Source organism: Oratosquilla oratoria, chromosome 23, assembly GCF_046742065.1.
Source record: "Oratosquilla oratoria isolate Oo_2021 chromosome 23, ASM4674206v1, whole genome shotgun sequence".
Taxonomy (NCBI): Eukaryota; Metazoa; Arthropoda; class Malacostraca; order Stomatopoda; family Squillidae; genus Oratosquilla; species Oratosquilla oratoria.
The window spans coordinates 37,220,375-37,240,659 of record NC_134799.1 but is presented as its reverse complement, the minus strand read 5'-3'; the positions used below and the strand labels follow the sequence as shown (position 1 = coordinate 37,240,659).

The 20,285-nt window shown below is 40.1% G+C and overlaps 1 protein-coding gene across 5 annotated transcripts in view; it reads right to left on the bottom strand.

Annotated features, from left to right (window-relative positions):
• Positions 1-8,455: 8,455 nt before the first annotated feature.
• Positions 8,456-20,285, bottom strand: part of LOC143038070 (sorting nexin-29-like) — a 42,724-nt gene continuing 30,894 nt past the window's right edge. For 3 of the 5 annotated variants that reach the window (XM_076206971.1, XM_076206973.1, XM_076206975.1), the window contains 4 exons: positions 18,128-18,400; positions 13,569-13,709; positions 9,023-9,162; positions 8,456-8,752 (listed from right to left, as the gene is read on the bottom strand). In XM_076206971.1, coding sequence (XP_076063086.1) covers positions 8,623-8,752; positions 9,023-9,162; positions 13,569-13,709; positions 18,128-18,400 — 684 coding nt within the window. In that variant the 3' untranslated portion in view covers positions 8,456-8,622. The other 2 variants (XR_012967545.1, XM_076206974.1) reach the window with 2 other exon arrangements.

Genomic DNA, 20,285 nt, shown 5'->3' with positions numbered 1-20,285 from the left:
CCTCTATTTTGCTACCCTCATTAAATCTAACAGCTCTGTGATTGTTTTCTGGTGTGATATTGTCCCCAAAGGCAGGAGCACTGATTATATTATTGGTGACAAAATACCTATCACTAACACTAAATGATAATCTTCTTTTGGGTTGGCTTTTTTATATGATTCTGTATAAATACATAAGCATGTTTTATTAGTATTAGTGAAATGTATGAATAACATGATGAATGTATGAAATTATTCAATCTACCTTATAATAATTGGTATTTTATGTTAAATGGTATTAGATTCTGTATGTACAATCCAGTATAAGATTGAATTGTGGTGTAATTTCTTCCATTACATTCATCATCATCATCATCAGAGGGAGGAGGGGATGATGGGAGTGAAATCGGTGGGAGTGGGTACATGCTGTTGACTTAGTTACATCCCTTATAAGGAGGAAAAAGCTCTTGGTATACAGATATAGACTGTATTATGTTTTGGCATTAACTGCCAGAGGGCTAGCACACAGTGCAGAGGCATGTTTACATTGTAACAACAAAGGGAGTATGTGGTGATGAAATGGGTGGGAGTGGATTTATGCTTTCTGACTTTGGCTACCTCCCTTATAAGGGTGAAAAAGCCCTTGGTATATGTATACATGTATGTAACAAAAAAGGATTGCTTTGAGTGAGTGGTTTGAGGTAAACATTGGATTTAGCCAGGGATGTCTCATGTCACCATGGCTGTTCAATGTGTACATGGTCATGGGCTGGAGATTGGAGATAGTTAAAGAAAATTGAGAAAAATGGGAGATAAACCAGTTGTTGTTTGCTGACAACACTGTGCTTGTAGCAGGATCAGAGTAGGGATTAAGGAAGTTAGTGACAGTTTGGGAAGGTGTGTGAAAGGAGGAAGTTGAAGTTAAATGTGGGTAAAGATAAGGTGATGAGATATACAAGGGGAGAGGATGGCAGTAAATTGGAAGCGAGTATTAAGGGAGAGAGGCTGGAGGAAGTGGCTTTACATATGTGGGGGCCAATGTGGTGGGAAAGGGAGGAGTGGAGGTGGAGGTAGAATGTAGATTGAGAGAAGTAAGTAAATGCCTTGGGGGATTAAAAAGTATAATGAGAAATAGATATTTAGAAATGGATGCTTAGAGGAGATTGTATGAAGGGGCGAATGTACCAAGAGCACCATATGGGGCAGAAACACGGAACATATGAGAGGAAGAGTTTAAATGTGTCAGAGATGAAATGTCTGATAAGTATAATAGGGGATAATAGGCTGGATAGAGTGAAAAATGAGGAGGTGGGGAGGAGAGTAGGGGTGGAAAAGGAGTTGGGAGACAGGGTTGATGAAAGAGTATTGGGATGGTTTGGACACATGGAAAGAACGAGTGAAGAAAGATTGGTAAAAGATGTGTGGAAGGCAGAGGTGGATGGAATGAACATAGGGGGGTGACCAAGGATGATATGGATGGATGGAGTAAAAGGGGCGTTGAGAAAGGGGGGATGTCTGTTGATGAAGGAAGGGAGCAGACAGAAGATAGGGGTGAGTGGAGAATGGTTGAGTATGGATGATACTGTGATGCATGGGAGTGGGTGGGGGAAGGGGATTTAAGGAGTGGTTTGTATGAATGATATTTTGATGCAGCCCAAAGGAATTTCTGCCAGTCTTCTCTTTTTCTGCACATGGGGACAGAGAGAGGGGGTTTCCAATTAAATGAAGCAACCTTGCTATGGATGTGCTGTGTTGTGCTGCATTACTTCTGGCCCAGGGGAATAGTTGAGATGCAGGATGACCCACCATCCAGGAGGAACCAAGAAAAGAGGGAGAGAGGAGTGGTGAAGGTAAGTGGAATGTGTGGGGATGAATTGGGTGGGAGTGGATTTATGCCTTTTGACTTTGTCTACTTCCCTTGTAAAGGGAAAAAATCCCTTGGTATATGTATATATATGTGTCTGGGGTATTGGCTACATGTTATTGTGGTTAAAAGCTGCTCAGTAGCATGCAGGTGATACTTTAAGGCCTATATGGGGTACACCTATGGACCAGAGCCACACATCATTTTGTCTGTGATATAGGAAATCTCTATTCATAGAGAAATTATGCTACTTTATCATATTGTGACTGTACCTCCTTCATGCTGTCCCCCACTTCTAATACTGTCCTGTACCATTTCTCTGAATATTCATTTCCTTTTTTGCTGAACCCTGTGGTAGGGGAGAAAGAATTGTGCCACTGAGTGTTCCCACTTGAGTTGTAAAAATTGACAAAATGGAATAGGGACAGCACTAGGCATCCTACTCTTTGTAGCCCCAAAGGCGACATTCCTAAAAAAAAAGCAAAGGAATACGAGGGTCTGGGAGTTTTCCAATCAGAACCCTAAGGTTTGGGTCTTTTAATGTGCATGGATGTGGTACAGATGAGAGTAAAAGGGAAGAGAGGCAGTATGTTTGTGAGAAGATGGATATGCTGGCCCTGAGTGAAACTAAATTGAAAGGGATGAGCAAATTCGAGTTTGGGAGTGTAGCTGGGAGGGTGTCAAGAGTGAAGAGAGGATGAGGGAGAGAAGGGGTGGCTATACTAGTAAGTGAAGAGATAGGTGTATGATGGAGTGGAAGGAGGTTTCTTCAAGATTAATGTGGATGAAGGTGAAACTGGGGAGATATGGGTCTTTGCAAGTGCATATGGATCTGGTAGTGAGAAGAGTGTAGAGGAAAGGGAGACTTTTTGGATATATTTAAATGAGTGCATAGAGGGTTTAGGGAGAAATGTCAATGTAGTGGTATTGGGAGATCTCAGTGCTAGGGTAGGAGATGAACCAATAGATGGAGTGATTGGGAAATGTGGAGTTCCAAGAAAAAAATTGTAGTGGAGATGGTGTACATGTGTCTAGAGAGTTGATGATAGCAAATACAGTGTTTGGGAAGAAAGTCAAGCATAAGTACACATGGGAGAGGGTGGTGGATGGAAGAGTGGTAGATAGGGCTTTAATGGACTATGTAGTGGTAACCAGGAGAACAGTAGGAGTTTAAGATGTACATGTTCTTAGGTGAGAGAGTGAGGGACTATCAGATAATTTTTTGATGGAAGGTAAGTTGAGAGTGGAGGATAGGTGGAGAAAGAGGAAAAGGACAGGGAGGTGCTTCAAGTAAACTGCTTAAATGAAAAAGAAAAGGAATACAAGAAGCTGAGAGAAGAGTGGGTTTGAGTGAAGGATAAAGTAGAACTAGGATTGGAGGAGGAATGGGGATGTTTCAAGGATGGAGTGACAAGGTGTGCAAAGATGGTGTGTGAAACAAAGAGGACGGGAGGAAATAGAAGGAAAGGTAGTGAGTGGTGGGATGATGAAGCAAAGAAGGTTGTAGAAGAGAAGATACAAGCATTCAATGATTGGTTGCAAAATAGGACAAAAGAATCATACGAGACACACCAGGAAAATAGAAGAGAAATAAAGTATAAGATAAAGGTGGCAAAGAAGAGAGCAGATGTGAAATGGGGCAAGAGTATGACAGAAAATTTTGAAAGTAATAAAAAGAGGTTTTGGAAGGATATTAAGAGGAGGCAAATCAAGTAGAAAAGAAAAGGTAAAAGGTGCAGATGGAGAGATGATAATGGAAGAGACAGCAGTAAGATAAAGGTGAGCAGAGTATTTTAGAGAGTTACTAAATGTTTAAGGAGGGTAGGGAAGGAAAGTTGGTCACAGTGGGAAGTGCTAAGGAAATGACATTGATGAACGAGGAAAATGGAGAAATAAGAAAAGATGAGGTGGTGATGATATGGTTTAACATCACTAGCTCTCACCTATCAGGAGGCTAGGATGGTGCCCTTTACAAAGGACTTTGTAGCATGAACTTTAATGAGGTGAGAGCAGTTATTAAAATGATGATAGCAGGGAAGACACATGTGTGTTATGCAGTGTCCAAAAAAGGGAAGTACAGTGATGGTGGACTAGCTGGTGAGGTTGATTAATATTAGTCTAAAAGAATTTAGAGTACTGGAGGACTGGAGGAGTGCCTGTATAGTTCAGCTTTACAGGGGAAAAGGGGACAAGTGTGAGTGTAGTAGTTTCAGAGGGATCAGTTTGTTGAGTGTAGTTGGGAAGGCTTATGAAAGGGTTTTGATTTAGAGGATTAGGAAAGCAACAGAGGGAGTAATTGCTGAGGAACAGTGTAGGTTTAGGACAGGTATTATAGGTTGTATGGATCAGGTTTTTGTGGTAAGGCAGATATGTGAGAAAGCTATAGGAAAAGGTAAGGATGATTTTTGACTTTTATGGATTTGGAAAAGGCTTATGACACGGTAGACATGAAGGCACTGTGGGAGGTATTGCAGATATATGGGATAGGAAGAAAGCTGTTATGAGCAGTCAAGAGTTTTTATGAGAGTAGTACAGCCTGTGTTAGAATTAGAAATGGAGAGAGTGAGTGGTTTGAGGTAAAGGTGGTACTTTGCCAGGGGTGTGTTATGTCACCTTGGCTTTCAATTTATACATGGATGGGTTGGTGTATGAGGTAAATGTAAGGATAAGGGGCCAGGAATTGGAGGTGGTTAAAGAAAATGGAGAAAAATGGGAGATAAGCTAATTGTTGTTTGCTGATGACACTGCGCTTGTGGCAGGATCAGAGGAGGGATTGAGGAAATTAATGACAGAATTTGGGAAAATGTGTGTGAAAGAAGGAAGTTGAAGACAAATGTGGGTAAAAGTAGGGTGATGAGATATACATGGGGAGCGGATGGCAGCAAATTGGAAGGGAGTATTAAGGGAGAGAGACTGAGGAAATGGACAGCTTTAGATACTTGGGTGCAAATGTGGCGGGAAAGGGAGTGGAAGTGGAGGTTGTTGTTGTTGTTGTCGTTCCCTAGACTGTCTGTCCGAGCAGTCCCGTCTCCCCAAGGAAGGCCACAGCCGAAATTGGGTTTTCCCACAAATCCTTTATAGAGTGTATGTTGTGTCGTTTGCGTGCATGATTGTGTATAATGCAGTCTTCCATTATGTGTTGTATGGTATGGGGTGAAGTGTTACATCCTGGGCAGCTGCTTAAATGAAAAAGAAAAGGAATACAAGAAGCTGAGAGAAGAGTGGGTTTGAGTACTAATCGGGGGTAAGGGCAAAGGGAAATTGGGAGTGGGTAAGGGTGTTGGCTGTGGTTGGGGAGGTGGGAGTGGGGTTACTGGAGGGCAGGTAGAACATGTCCAGGTGTTTGTGTATTGGTTTGTGTCAGCAAGTGTTGTACAAGTGAGGTGGGCCCAGTTTTTGCACATATTGCACTGAACTGAGCAATATGTAGAAGTGGCACAGGACAGTATTAAGAGTGGGGGGACAGCATAACAGAGGGACAGTCGCAGTATAATAAAGTAGCATAATTTCTCTATGAATAGAGATTTCTTATATCACGGACAAAAATTATGCGTGCATGATTGTGTATAATGCAGTCTTCCATTATGTGTTGTATGGTATGGGGTGAAGTGTTACATCCTGGGCAGCTGCTTAAATGAAAAAGAAAAGGAATACAAGAAGCTGAGAGAAGAGTGGATTTGAGTACTAATCGGGGGTAAGGGCAAAGGGAAATTGGGAGTGGGTAAGGGTGTGAGGAAGTGTAGTGTTAAGTATTTGGGAGCACATGTGGTAGTGAATGGAAAGGTGGATGTGGGGATACATTATAAAGCAGGTAGGGAATACAGTGCAAAAGATAGGAATGAATGGAGGAAGATTAGAATGGCTGAAAGGGTAATGATGCAGCTCAAAGGGATGTTCCTCTCATCTGTTCTGTAAAGAATTTTGAATGAAGAGAAATGAGGGGGGCATACAATGACATCATGGGATAACTATGGATAACTGATTTTTTCTTTTTGCATAACAGAGTATGTGCATGAGATGGAATCTCTATGTGATTCACTGCCATCTGGGATCACATTTTGGACTCATGATTGACAACTATTACATCCTGAGAGAAGCAAGTAAATGCCTTCGAGGATTAAAAAAATGTAATGAGAAATAGACATTTGGGAATGAATGCCAAGAGGAAATTGTATGGAGTGATTGTGCCGACAGCACTGTATGGGTCAGAAACATGGAACATAAGAGAGGAAGATGTGTTTGAGATGAAATGCCTGAGAAGTATGGTAGGGGTTACTAGGCTGGATAGAGTGAGAAACAAGGTGAGGAGGAAAGCAGGGGTGGAAAGGGAGTTGGGAGATAGGGTTGGTGAAAGAGTATTGGGATGGTTTGGACACATGGGAAGAATGAGTGAAGAAAGATTAGTAAAAGAGGTGTGGAAGGCAAAGGTGGAGGGAGTGAACATGTGGGGGCAAGTTGGGATGTCTGTTGAAGAAGGAAGGGAGAAGACAGCACATAAGGGTGAGTGGATAATTGTTGTGTATGGATGATGATGTGATGCATGGAAGGGTGGGGGATGGGAGGGGTGAGGGAGTATGTGTGAATGATATTTTGACACAGCCCAAAGGGATTTCTTCCCATCTTCTCTTTTTCTGCATGAGGGGATGAAGAGGGGTGGAGGGTCACTGATTAAATGAAGTGGCCTTGCTGTGGATGTGCTGTGTCTTGCTACATTGCCTCTAACCTCGGGCAGTGAATGAGATACAGGGATGACCTGTCATCCAGGAGGAGCAAAGAAGAGAGGGAGGGGTGGTAAATAGGAGTGGAGTATTTGGGGATGAAATGGGTGGGAGTGGATTTATACCTTTGACTTAGGCTACCTCCCTTGGTATATGTATGTAATAACAAAGGTAGAATAAACTTTGGGCAATTGATGCCATTTCCATTACCACATCAAGAGGTGGAGTATGACGAGAATGGGATGGATAGCAAACATGTGTTAGACATCAACAGTGGCGGCAGTTGTAGTGTCTACTCAAGTACACTTCAATGGTTGAGGTTAATAAAGTTAATGATCACTTTCAGTAAAAGCTGTTTTTTATATAATTCTGTAGGAATACATACTTATTCAAGGATCAAGGATAATAAATTCTTCCTATTAAGTCTCCTATATTATCACATTTCAATCTTCCTGATAAGTCTGCTGATAGAAAGTAATGTTTCTGAATACTCAATAATTGCCTTTCATACAGTAGGTATAATTTTGGATTAACAAATTTTTTATGATTAACATGTCTTGCATTTTTTTTTTTATAATTTGCACATGCAGTTATTGTATATATATATATATGTATACAGTCATCCCTCGTTATTCACGGGTTTTTTATCTGCAGTTTTTACTATTCATGGATTTCAATTGGAAGAAGAAGAAGAAGAAGAAGAAGAAGAAGAAGAAGAAGAAGAAGAAGAAGAAGAAGAAGAAGAAGAAGAAGAAGAAGAAGAAGAAGAAGAAGAAGAAGAAGAAGAAGAAGAAGAAGAAGAAGAAGAAGAAGAAGAAGAAGAAGAAGAAGAAGAAGAAGAAGAAGAAGAAGAAGAAGAAGAAGAAGAAGAAGAAGAAGAAGAAGAAGAAGAAGAAGAAGAAGAAGAAGAAGAAGAAGAAGAAGAAGAAGAAGAAGAAGAAGAAGAAACATTGGAAAGCCACTAATGCATCCTGCGGCCCATGCTGCCTGTGTGGGCCGCGGGCAGCATGACCCACCACTCAGTTCAAGCGTGTTCTTCAAGGTAAATAATTATAAGGTGAATAATCACAGAATAATTATTTTTTCTATAGCTGTTCATTCATCAGTTTCCTGTTGATCAGTACCAAATTTTCCCCAATATCAGCAATAGCTTGTCCGAAAATAGCAAAAAACTAGACCTATGTTCAATTGTATCACTCAGAGCGCTAGTGCGTCGATGCAGTGGGTGTGGCCTATCAACCAATCGTTGGCCGCGGAGTGATGCAATTATTTATTGGTTAAATGTTTTGTTGTTGATATTTGTCTTTGAAGTATTTCCTTTTATGCCATGCATTAAAAGTTGGATTTTAGCAATGAAGAAGGAGGGTAAGAAATATGAGGTATGAAGTCAGTGAGTGAATGGCCCTATTATGGGCCATATTGTATTATTCTTAGTTTATTAAATGTTATTAAATTATACTTGTTAACTGCTGATCTATGAGAAGTGAATATATCATAAGTGGAAGACATTTAAAGCACGTTTCAGCTGTTCGTAGAGAAGTGTGGCTAGACTGAAGCATGAGAGTGCGAGTTTTGGCGGTGATATTCTGTAGATTTTCAATGGTTTTCTCAAAAAGAGTATTAGCGGTCTTAGCCATTCATGGGGGTTTTGAGAACGTATCCACTGCGAATAACGAGGGATGACTGTATATTATATATATATATATATATATATATATATATATATATATATATATATATATATATATATATATATATATATATATATAGATATATATATATATATAGATAATATATATATATATATATACATACACATACCTATATATATATATACATACACATACCTATATATATATATACATACACATACCTATATATATATACATACACATACCTATATATATATATACATACACACACACACACATATATATACATACATACACACATATATATATACACATACATATATTAGTTTTATAATCAACAGCCCTGATCAAAATTCAATAATTACAAATCTCTGTCTCTTCTACTAGTTTTACTGATTTATATTGGTCCTTAGAGCCCATTGTATTGTAGTGCATCTGAGGAATCTCTATTTTCTTGCCGGTTACTATTTCCTGATAGTCTTGCTAGAAGCTTTCGAGATTTAGGTTTGGGATTGTTATCTGGAGCTTCAGATGAATCTCTGAAATATAAAATAATTAAGGCAGATTTAAAAAAATAGTAGGAAGAACTAATACTAGATGATATGTTGTTGGTTCCTAGTTCTCTGGCTGGTAATAAAGCAATTATAATAACAATAATGCCAGTAACAATAATAGCAATAATAAAAATAAAAGAATGTGCATACTGTTTATGAGTGAACTCCAACACTTACACTGAGTACATACACTATGATTATGTGTTATTCTAACTGACAGTACTCTATAACTTTTTAAGATGTCCAAATACATACACAAGGAATGGTAGAAGGCTTGCAAGGGTAGACTTCTGTGGGTTATTTGCTAACTGTGGATTTGTAGCCAGGATGTGGTTCATGAGGAGTCGCAGGTACTGCTGCAAGCACACTCTCCGTTCCTCAACAACAGTGATGTCCTAAATCAGTTAAAGTATATTATATATATTACAAAGAATTAGTTCTATTATTACATCAAATACATAAAATAATTTCATGTACATAAATAAACATTTATTTGTGGACGATAGTGCACCAGTGGATGATTCTGAAGAGAGATTGAAAAAGCTTGTAACCAAGTTTGAAAGGGTGTATGAGATGGGATAGTTAAAAATAAATGTATACAGAAGTATTATGTTGATGAGATGTAGAAAGAGTGATTATGGCAGGCTGGATGTTATCATGAAAGGGGGAGGTTGGAGGGTGTGTAGTGTTAAGTATTTGGGAGCACATGTGGTAGTGAATGGAAAGGTGGATGTGGGGATACATTATAAAGCAGGTAGGGAATACAGTGCAAAAGATAGGAATGAATGGAGGAAGATTAGAATGGCTGAAAGGGTAATGATGCAGCTCAAAGGGATGTTCCTCTCACCTGTTCTGTAAAGAATTTTGAATGAAGAGAAATGAGGGGGGCATACAATGACATCATGGGATAACTATGGATAATTGATTTTTTCTTTTTGCATAACAGAGTATGTGCATGAGATGGAATCTCTATGTGATTCACTGCCATCTGGGATCACATTTTGGACTCATGATTGACAACTATTACATCCTGGATGAGAGCTCATAGGCCATATGAGGTTCTGTTCGGAAAGATTCCAGCCATTATGAATACCCCATCTGGGGTATTGGCTGCATGTTATTGTGAGGTAAAAATCTGTTCAGTAGCATGTAGCTGATACTTTAGGGTCTATATGGAGAATGCCTATGTACCAAAGCCACAAATCATTTTTGTCCGTGATAGAGAAATTATGTTACTTTATTATACTGCAACTGTCCCTCTGTTATGCTGTCCCCCCACTCTTAATACTGTCCTGTACCACTTCTACAAATATACATTTCCTTTTTTGCTGTACCCTGTGGTAGGGAAGAAATAATACTGCCACCAAGCATTCCCACTTGAGTTGTAAAGGGCAACAAAAATGGGATGGGGATAGGATTAGGCATCCTACTCTCTGTAGCCTCAAAGGAGACATTCCTAAAAAAAGTATAGGCATAAGAGGGCCTGGGAGGAGTTTTCCAACTAGAATCCTAAGGTTTGGGTCTTTAAATGTGCATGGATGTGGTACAGATGACAGCAAGGGAAGAGATAGGCAGTATGTTTGTGAGAAGAAAGATGGATATGTTGGCAGTGAGTGAAAGTAAGTTGAAAGGGAGGGGCAAATTTGAGTTTGGGTGTAGTTGGGAGGGTCTCTGGAGTGAAGAGAGGAGGGAGAGAAGGAGTGGCTATATTAGTAAGTGAAGAGATAGGTAAATGTGTGGTGGAGTGGAAGGAGGTTTCAAGGTTAATGTGGATTAATGTGGTGATCCGTTTTTGTATCTTTCAGCATCCAGTTTGATCTTAAATTCTTGTATAGTTTTTGCACTCACTGTTTCCTCATTCAGTTTATTCCAGATATCTATCACTCTGTGTGGGAAGCTATTCTTTTTCAGATCTCTTCTGTAACTATCCTTTGTAAGAGCATATGGGCCTGGTTGTGAGAGTGTAGAGGAAAGGGAGTCTTTTTGAATAGATTTAAATGAGTGCATAGAGGATTTAGGAAGAAATGTCAATGTAGTGGTATTTGGATATCTCAATGCTAGGGTAGGAAGTGTGGAGTGCCATGAAAAAATTGTAGTGGAGAGCTGATGGTGGAGATGTGTCTAGAATGAGATGTTGATGATAGCAAATACAGTGTTTAGATACAAAGTCAAGCATAAGTACACATGAATGAGGGTGGTGGATGGAAGGGTGGTAGATAGGGCTTTAATGGACTATATAGTGGTAACCTGGAGGAGTAAGAAGGGTTTTGGGTGTACATGTTCTTAGGGGAGAGAGGGAATACCAGACAATTTTTTGGAAGGTAAGTTGAGAGTGGAGGATAGATGGAGATAGAAGAAAAGGACAGAAGGTTGGGTGATGCTTGGGGGTTGAGGAAGTATGCGTGAATGATATTTTGATGCAGCCTGAAGGGATTTCTCACCCTCTCTTTTTCTGCATGTGAGGATGGAGAGGGGGGTCGCTGATTAAATGAAGCAACCTTACTGTGAATGTGCTGTGTCTTACTGCATTGCTTCTGGCCCAGGGGAGTGGATGAGATGCAGGGATGACCTGTCATCCAGGGGGAGCCAAATAAAGAGGGAGTGGAGGGGTGGTGAATGGGAGTGGAGTATGTGGGGATGAAATGAGTGGGAGTGGATTAATGCCTTTGACTACCTCCTTTGTAAGGGGGAAAAGCACTTGGTATATGTATGTATGTATGAACATTTGAAGAACTGGACATGTGATCCTAACAGAACTTGGCAGATACTGACAGAAGACCCTGCTGCACATTTGTGAACAGCCATATTTCCCATGTGACACCTCAGTTACCTGCCAGACATAGTTGAGCGAAAGTGTGTGCTGTTTGACTGTCGCACTGACAATGAGTGAGTATATCAGTGAATCTGTATCAAGTTTTATTGCAAACAGAACATTCATCAGCGGAAACTATTCGAATGATTAAGAAGGCATTCCAGGATGATTCAATGTGTGAAGCACAGATAAAAATGTGGTACAAACACTTCAAAGAAGGCTGAGAATCCATTGAAACTGATCCACATTCTGGAAGGCCTTCAACAGGCAGAACACCTGAAAATGTTGAATGTGTGGAGACCAATCTATGAAAATCAGTGATTGACAGTCTGAGAATTTGAAGATCATCTTGGAATCCCGTAGACAAGTGTTTCAAAGATTTTGATGGAAGACCTTGGCATGAGATGTGTGGTGGCAAAATTCATCCTGTGTCTCCTGACCCATGAGCAGAAGGAATTTCATGCTGAAAATTCACAGGACTTGCTTCAAGCTGCTACAAATGACCCAAATTTCCTGAAACAAGTAATAACCAGAGGTGAGTCATGGATCTATGGGTATGACCCAAAAACAAAAGCCTAGTCTAGCCAATGGAAGTCACCTGCATCTCCACTTCTGAAGAAGGTACAGCAAAGTAGAAGCAATGTCAAAGTCATGTTGACCGAGTTTTTTGATTATCAGGATGTTGTCCACCACAAGTATAGCTCCTCAAGGCCAAACAATAATGAAGGAATATTACATGGAAGTTCTTCACTGTCTGAGGGATGCAGTGAGAAGAAAATTGCCACAGCTGTGGATTAGTGGAGACTGGATCCTTCATGATGATAATGCACCTGCTTGTTCTTCAAGTGCTGTGCAGGGATTTTTGGCAAAACATTCCATCACCCAGCTCATTCAGCCCCCCTACAGCCCAGATCTAGCTCCCTGTGACTTCTGGATTTTCCCAAAGCTAAAATCGCCATTAAAAGGGAGCAGATGAGATTAAGAAGAATGCGATGAACCAGCTGATGAAGATCCCAAAAGAGGAATTTGCAAAAAAAATTGAAATGTTGAAGGGATGCTGGGAGACATGTGCAAGGTCCAAAGGAGACTACTTTGAAGGAGAGTAGGGCACCATTGTCCTAGGTTAGAAGCATTTCTTGAAATCGTAAATGGCTGGATACTTTCTGGACAACACTTGTGTATGGCCCAATCTTTGGGTAATACTGTGACCTTATGCAAACACATATCCAATTTCTTGCCCAATAGTGAGGTACCAGCTTACAGTGCTGTAATGCTTTTCACCCCCAGGGCAAGGCTTGAACTCAGACCACTGAGTTAGCAGGTGAGCTTTGCACCATACACCAACAAGGTAGTGTGCTGTGTGTGTGCACTGTAATGTTCAACTCACAAGTATAGTAATCCCTCCCATACCTAAACCTTGGGTTAATTACATGATTTATGTGTGTGTTAGCTGCAGGTCCCTAGTCATCTGGGAAAAAGCCAACAAACAAATAGTTGCCAGATGTAGATGAACCACTAACATAATTTCTTGAGGTTTCTTGAAGAAAGTTCTAATGTCCACTTGATGGACAGCTAAGTTTATCATACTTTGGGTGAGGCTAATGTACATGGACTGTAAGCAATTCTTGGATTGAGAAAAGTGGACTCCTCTCTATAAAGTGGATGACATCTTGATACAACTGTTCAAGTGCTCTTCACATTACCTTCTCTCAACTTTCCTCCTCTTCTGAATTGCTGTTTCTGTCCTCTTCATACCTTTCTCTTTCTTCTTGCATGATTCAATCTTCTGTTTAGGTGATGAATTACATGCTGCAAGTTACTCATCACACTTTTCATGCCAATCCCCGACTGTACTTGCTTCCTTAACTCTGTAACTTGTACCTACATCCACTCCACACTAACATCAAATATGAAACATATCAAGATTTTTTTAAATAAACCAATTTCTACACTACAATACAATGCAATTCAAAATAGTAAATAGCATACCTTGTATCCAAATGTCTTCTTCTGTGGAAAATTGAAGGTTTTCACAACCGGATCCTTTCTCTTCAGAGACTTATGAAAATGATGAAGCTGTGTGTAACGTCGATATACGTTCCACTCCTCATCCTTTATACGAATATATATCTGCAAGACATGCAACTATATTACTAGGAAGTAGGCAAGAACTGGTTTACCTACAAAGTAGTTAACACATGGAATAGGCTTAGTAACCATGCAAGATTTCTGTGCAAATTATAAAGCTAAGCAAATAAATCTGTAATCCTTTTCTGTAAATCTAAAACAAACTCCATATCAGACTACAAATTTTTTTATTCTGTTACTGATAATTCACCAGAGCTTCTATACTTGAGGACCATATTGTGCTGATATAAAGGATTCTTTATGATTTATAAAGTCTGGTGAGAAATAAGGGTCAGTTGGGGCACAATATTAGGTGTATATTGTATGAAGGGATTATACTATAATCATTATCATTTGGTAACAAGGTTCATCTCTTCAAGGATAGTATGAGAAACTATAGTATTGATGCTGGGTCCAAAATATAACGTAATAAAACTATTGTTGTTGTTCCCAAGACTGTCTAGCTGAGCAGTCCCATCTCCCTGAGGAACTCCACAGCTGGAAAGGGGTTTTCCCACAAATCCTTTATAGTGTGTACATTGTGATGTTAGCATGTGTGATTGTGTACAATGCAGTCTTCCATAATGTGCTGTATAGTATATGGGGTGAAGTGTTGCATCCTGGACAATTATCTGGGGTGGTCATCCAGTCTCTTCTGGTAGCTTAGAAGGGTTGGATGGTGGCTGCACTGCAGTCTGGCCAGGTGGACTCTGTCCTTTCAGGGGAGAGAGGATTCAGAGGGATGGATGTCAGGGGGTCTAGCATGCAGCAATGTAGTCTTTCAGTTTGTTGATAGAGCAGTGAGTGAAATGATTATGGACATGCTGTTGCTTGAGGAGGAAGGTAAGAAAGGAGATTGTTATGAATAGGTAAGATATTAAAGTAAAATATGTTCTATGATAAGAGGAATAAAGTGAGTAGGTAGGGGGTTATTAGACAAAAAATTGTCATGGTTGAGACAAGTTTGTTGATGGAGCAGAGTGAAATGATTATGGATATGCTGTTGTTTGAGGAGAAAGGTAAGAAGAGGTTGTTATGAATAGGTAAGATATTAAAGTAAAATGTGTTCTATAATAAGAGGAATAAAGTGAGTAGGTAGGGGGGTTATTAGACAAAAAAAATTTCATGGTTGAGACAAGAATGTCCTGTTCTTAAGCATATCAAAGCTCAATCCAATAGTTATGCTGGTGAGAAGAGTCCTATGTCTTTAAGTGGCTTATCAAGTACTCTTCCCAGCATTTTTGGCACAAGTCTCATAGTGTGAACCACAGGGTGGGAAGTCTGTTGTAGGTAGTAGGATGAAAGCATTACAAGGGGCTAATGCTGCACCTTGAACTGCCTTGTCAACTTGTACATTGTCAGGGATGTCAATATGAGACAACACCCAACAAAAGGAAAGATTTGAAGTGGGAGAAAATTTAGGTGTCATGTATTCAGTATTTCATCATTAATAACCAACGCTTCTTTCGTTGTGGAAAATATTATAAGGAAGAGGTGGAGTCAGAGGTAGTACAGGAGAGATACAAATAAGTTAGCAGAAAGGACAGATAGTACAAGTTAGAAGTTATCAGTTTTCTTCTTTTAGAATGTTGTACAAGTGGTTCATATGAGTATTACTAAAGCACCTAAAATAGTGACTGCATAAAAGTCAATACCTTGTATGTGGGGAAGGGTTGAGAATTGCTGTTGGATGAGCCATGAATGGATTTTACATGTCAATGAGTAGTGGCAATGAAAGGTGGAAAAATTTAGGGTGCCACAAGTCAGAGATGATTGGAATGATGAGGATAGGGAGTTGAAAATAAAGCCAAAGTGGTGAGTATTGCAAAGATTTTAGCAGTACAGACTGAAATGAAGGGGAATAGTTATCTGGACTTTTGTGTCTGTGGGGAATATTTCTGCATATCCTACTTTGTAGTCTGAATAGGAACAGTCTGTATAGATGTGGATAGCAGGAGAATAAGAGGATAGTGAGAAAGCAACTTGTCAGATAGTGTTCAGGTTTTTGATGGTGTAACTGAGGCAATGCAAAGATGTACAGAAGCGAGACACCAAGGGCCCCAGGTACATGTTTTAACTACAAGAGTATTGCCATTTACAGTAGAACAGTGGTTCTCAAATGTCTCACAAGTCAAACAAATTGGTTCTTGACCAAAAGCTTAGATAACTTTTTGCTTTGGTAGTCGTCCAAAATATTGGTCCTCTGCCAAACAAGAGAAAAATGGAAAAATCGAAGCAAAATTTGAAGTTTTGTGGAAAAATATCACCCAGATAAAGCTGTATCCGGCACATTAGTAAAGTTGTTTTGGTCCTCGACCATATTGGTCCTGAAACAATTTTCAAGAATGAATGGTTAAGAACCGAGGTTCTACTGCATTTCTATTATGGATAGCAAGTTATTCATCTTCATGATGGGTACAGTGTAATTACAAAGCAAGCAGTTCAAAACCAATCAACAAATTCCCAAATCCATCAAACCTCTCTAGACATCACACACACACTAACATGTTTCCAGATGATGCAAAAATCATGAGAAGAGTGAAAAATGAGGAGGACAGTAGAACATTTCAAAAAGATCTAGATGCTATTTTTGCATGGAGCCAAGAATGGGAAATGAAGTTCAATATCAAAAAATGCAAAGTACTGGAAATGGGTAATAGCAGCAAAAGGCAATCCTTAAACTATTCCTCCTGGTTAAAGATGGGAAGACTTTAAGAGGTCATGGAAGTAAATTAAGAAGGACCACATGTCGAAAGGATGTGAAGAAATAGTTTTCCATATAGATGTATAAATATATGATATAGCCCAAGCTCAAACAACACAGGAGATCTCTTCTCTCAATGGAATCACACACAACTAGGTAAATAAAGGGGATAGATTGCATTGATAGAAGAGATCTCCTGATTAAAGATACATACATACATATACCAAGGCTTTTTCCCCCTTACAAGGGAGGTAGCCAAAAAGGAAAAGGCATAAAATCATTCCCACCCATTCCATCCCTGAATACACTCCACACCCCTCCACCCTCCCTCTTATCTTAGCACCTCCTGGATGATGGGTCATCCCTGCACCTTGTCCACTGCACTGGGTCAGAAGCAGTGTCGCAAGACACAGCACATCCACAGCAAGGCCGCTTCATTAAATTGGCGACCCCCCCTCTCTGTCCCCCCATGCATAAAGAAGACGGGGAGAAATCCCTTCGGGCTGCGTAAAAATTTGCTCACACATACTATCCCACCGGTTATGGAAGTAAATTGAGAAAGACCACATGTCGAGCGGATGTGAAGAAATACAGTTTTCCCTATAAATGTATAAGCCCAAGCTCAAACAATATGCAAGTTCAAATCTAAATACGATAATTGGAAATCAAAGATATAGATAAAGTTGGAACCATACATGAATTTGAGTCTAGGTATGTTTGAAAATTAAAGAATTAGAGAATAGGACACAGGACCCAATGAGCATCGCAGTTAAGAAAAAAATAAAAAATAAATAAATAAATAAATAAAATAATAATAATCACACTATTACAAATGCATTCAGATAACACAGTATCTGCATAGAATAGGCACACAACATCAGAACCCAACTGTCACATATATAATCATCACATAGAGGACATCTAACACTCCATCTTACACTGCCATACCCAAACCAGACAATATGAAATTTCTTCCTTGAGTGACTTTTGGGTCAATCTGGTGACTGTTGCTGGTTACCAAGGGCAATAGAATGACTGATATGTAATATATTCAGGGCGTGTTAGTTTTGTGCTGAAGAGTGGTTTTTGGATTTTGCCCTTGGGTGCAGGTCCTTTGTGTTGTGTGGTTAGTGTTAGTGATTGTGGTATATGATTGGTGGACCCAAGATTTGCATGTGTGACTGATGTGCACATAATTTGTGTCTTGTACAAATTGGGCATGGAAAGGGGCATTGCTTAGTTTCAATGTCACCAGTTAGAGGGTGTGGGATAGTGGTATACTGTCCTCTTTTTTTTTTTTTTTTTTTAACCAGTGGTTCTTAACTGGGGGTACTCACACCCCTTAGGGGTGCAAGATCAATTCCTGGGGGGAACTCTACATTGGCTCCTAGGGGGTCAGTTATGTGAATAAAGATTAAAAACACACAATTTTTATTATTTACACATAATATCAATGTTGTTTCTTTTGATCAATTCTAGAAGGATATATGAGAACCCGTTTGTGATTTGAAGGGGGTGCAAACAAGGAAATAGGTCAAGAATCACCGTTTTAAACAAAGTTGTATTTTGGGTCTGTTCTATAGACCAGGTACTCCTTAGGGCCACATTTCTAAATGGAGGTGGGGGTTGGCAAATTGCATTTGTGTGGCATGAAGTGACTTGTCCCGCCCTTTCTCATTGCTTCAGGTTAGAAACAGCTCCATTCTGACCTCATTACCTGGTAAACATGATGAGTATCTGCAGAGGACCCAGTAAGAAAGGCAGATGGAATCCATATGTTAATGAGTGTGCGATGTGCTCCTGAGATATTATGAGCATCTAGGTCACTTGTCATACTCATGACATCTTCATCTTCGTCGTGGTCAATGGGCAAAGGACCACGCAACTCTTCCAGTTCCTCCCGCAGCCTTCTTACTTGAGCCTCACGTATTCGCACCTGATGCTGTAATTGCTCATTGAACTCCATCAGTTCTCCATGCATCTCAGCTACCTAGGATAACAAAGAAGAGACAAAATTAGGTGCAGTATATTCAACACAACATTAGTTTGCATTCTTAATTTACCAACCTTCACATACTTTACGTAACCCCTTCACTAGCCACATGATACGAGGGGCGTTCAATAAGTAATGCCCCTTACCCCCTTCCAGTTGTCCAATCTAGCTGAAATTTTGCATGTGCAGTGATTTATATCTCTATGGGTTATGTGGAAAATAAGAGCTTAGAACTAATTGTGGTTTTTTATTTACAGGTTTTTGAACTAAGTCAGGTGTGAAATGGAGCCTGTTGAATGCTGAGCTGTGATCCGGTTTTTATATTTGAAAGGACGCACACCATGGGAGACTTTTGATGAAATGAAAGAAACTTATGGTGATGATGCCCCATCCTATGACCTTGTAAAACACTGGCATCATGAATTCAAACATGGCCGGAACTCTGTGGAAACAGCTCCCAGACCTGGTCGCCCCCCTTCTGCCATTGATGAGGCATCTGTCCGTCAAGTTGAGGCTGCCATTTTGGAAGATCGACGCATTACTATTCGCCAAATAGCCCAAGAGGTCAAGATTAGTACAGGTTCTGTAGAAACAGTCATTCATGATCATTTGTATATGCATAAGGTGTCTGCCAGATGGATCCCCAGGTTGCTCACACCTTTCCAGAAGCAAGAACATGTCGTGTGCTCGAGGATGAATTTGGAGATGTGCCAAGATGAGTCAAAGTTTTTCAAAAGACTGATTACACAGGATGAAACCTGGGTCCATCACTATGATCCAGAGACCAAAGCCCAGTCAATGCAGTGGAAGCACTTAGATTCACCACCTCCAAAGAAGGCAAGGGTGCAGCCCTCCACTGGCAAGGTCATGCTCACAGTCTTCTGGGACCAGGATGGAGTAGTGATGACAGATTTCCTGGCAAAGGGTACCACAATTACAGGAGCCTATTATGCTTCACTTTTGAGGAAATTAAGAGAAACTATCAAAATCAAAAGGCGGGGTAAGATCAGCAAAGGTGTCCTCCTCCTGCAGGACAACGCTCCGGTCCACAACTCGCATGTCGCCAGATCAGAAGCACGGGCGTGTGGCTATGAAATTCTCCCCCATCCCCCCTACTCTCCTGACCTTGCACCCTCTGACTTTCACCTTTTCCCAGCTATGAAGTTGTTTTTGAAAGGAAAGCGTTTCCTAGATGATGCAGCCTTGATTTCTGAAGTCACGTCGTGGTTGGAGGACCAAACTGGGGTGTTCTACAAAAACGGTCTCCAGAGCTGCATCAAACGATGGAAGAAATGTGTAACTCTGGGTGGTTCCTATGTAGAGAAAGACTAATGAATGTTCCAAGTTTCGTTGCTCTGTTGCTATGGGAAATGGGTGAGGTACTTATTGAACGTCCCTCATACAGTCTGGTGTTAGAAATAAAAAGGTATCACTCAGTAATGTTGCGTCTTGCTATACTGCTTCTGACCCAGGGCAGTGGGCAAGATGCAAGGATGATCTGTCAGGAGGAGCCAAGAAAAGAGGGGGGGAGGGGTGGTGAATGGGACTGGAGTATGTGGGAATGAAATGGGTGGGAGTGGATTTAAGCCTTTGACTTTGGATACCTCCCTTGTAAGGGCGAAAAGCCATTGATATATGCATGTACTCAGTAATGAAGGATCAACCATGACAGGTCCAACTCCTTTGGATACCACATATGAATAAAAGTATCTACCAAGGAAGAGCTTAATAATAACATTTCCTCCCAGTATTCAAATGTTTTGAGTTCAATCTTAAGTGGACCATCTAAAACTTTATTTTTCTCCAATAATGTTTTCAATATTATGATCTAACAGCTCTATCATAATATTCAAAAAAGACTTATTAGTGCAGTTATCCAAAT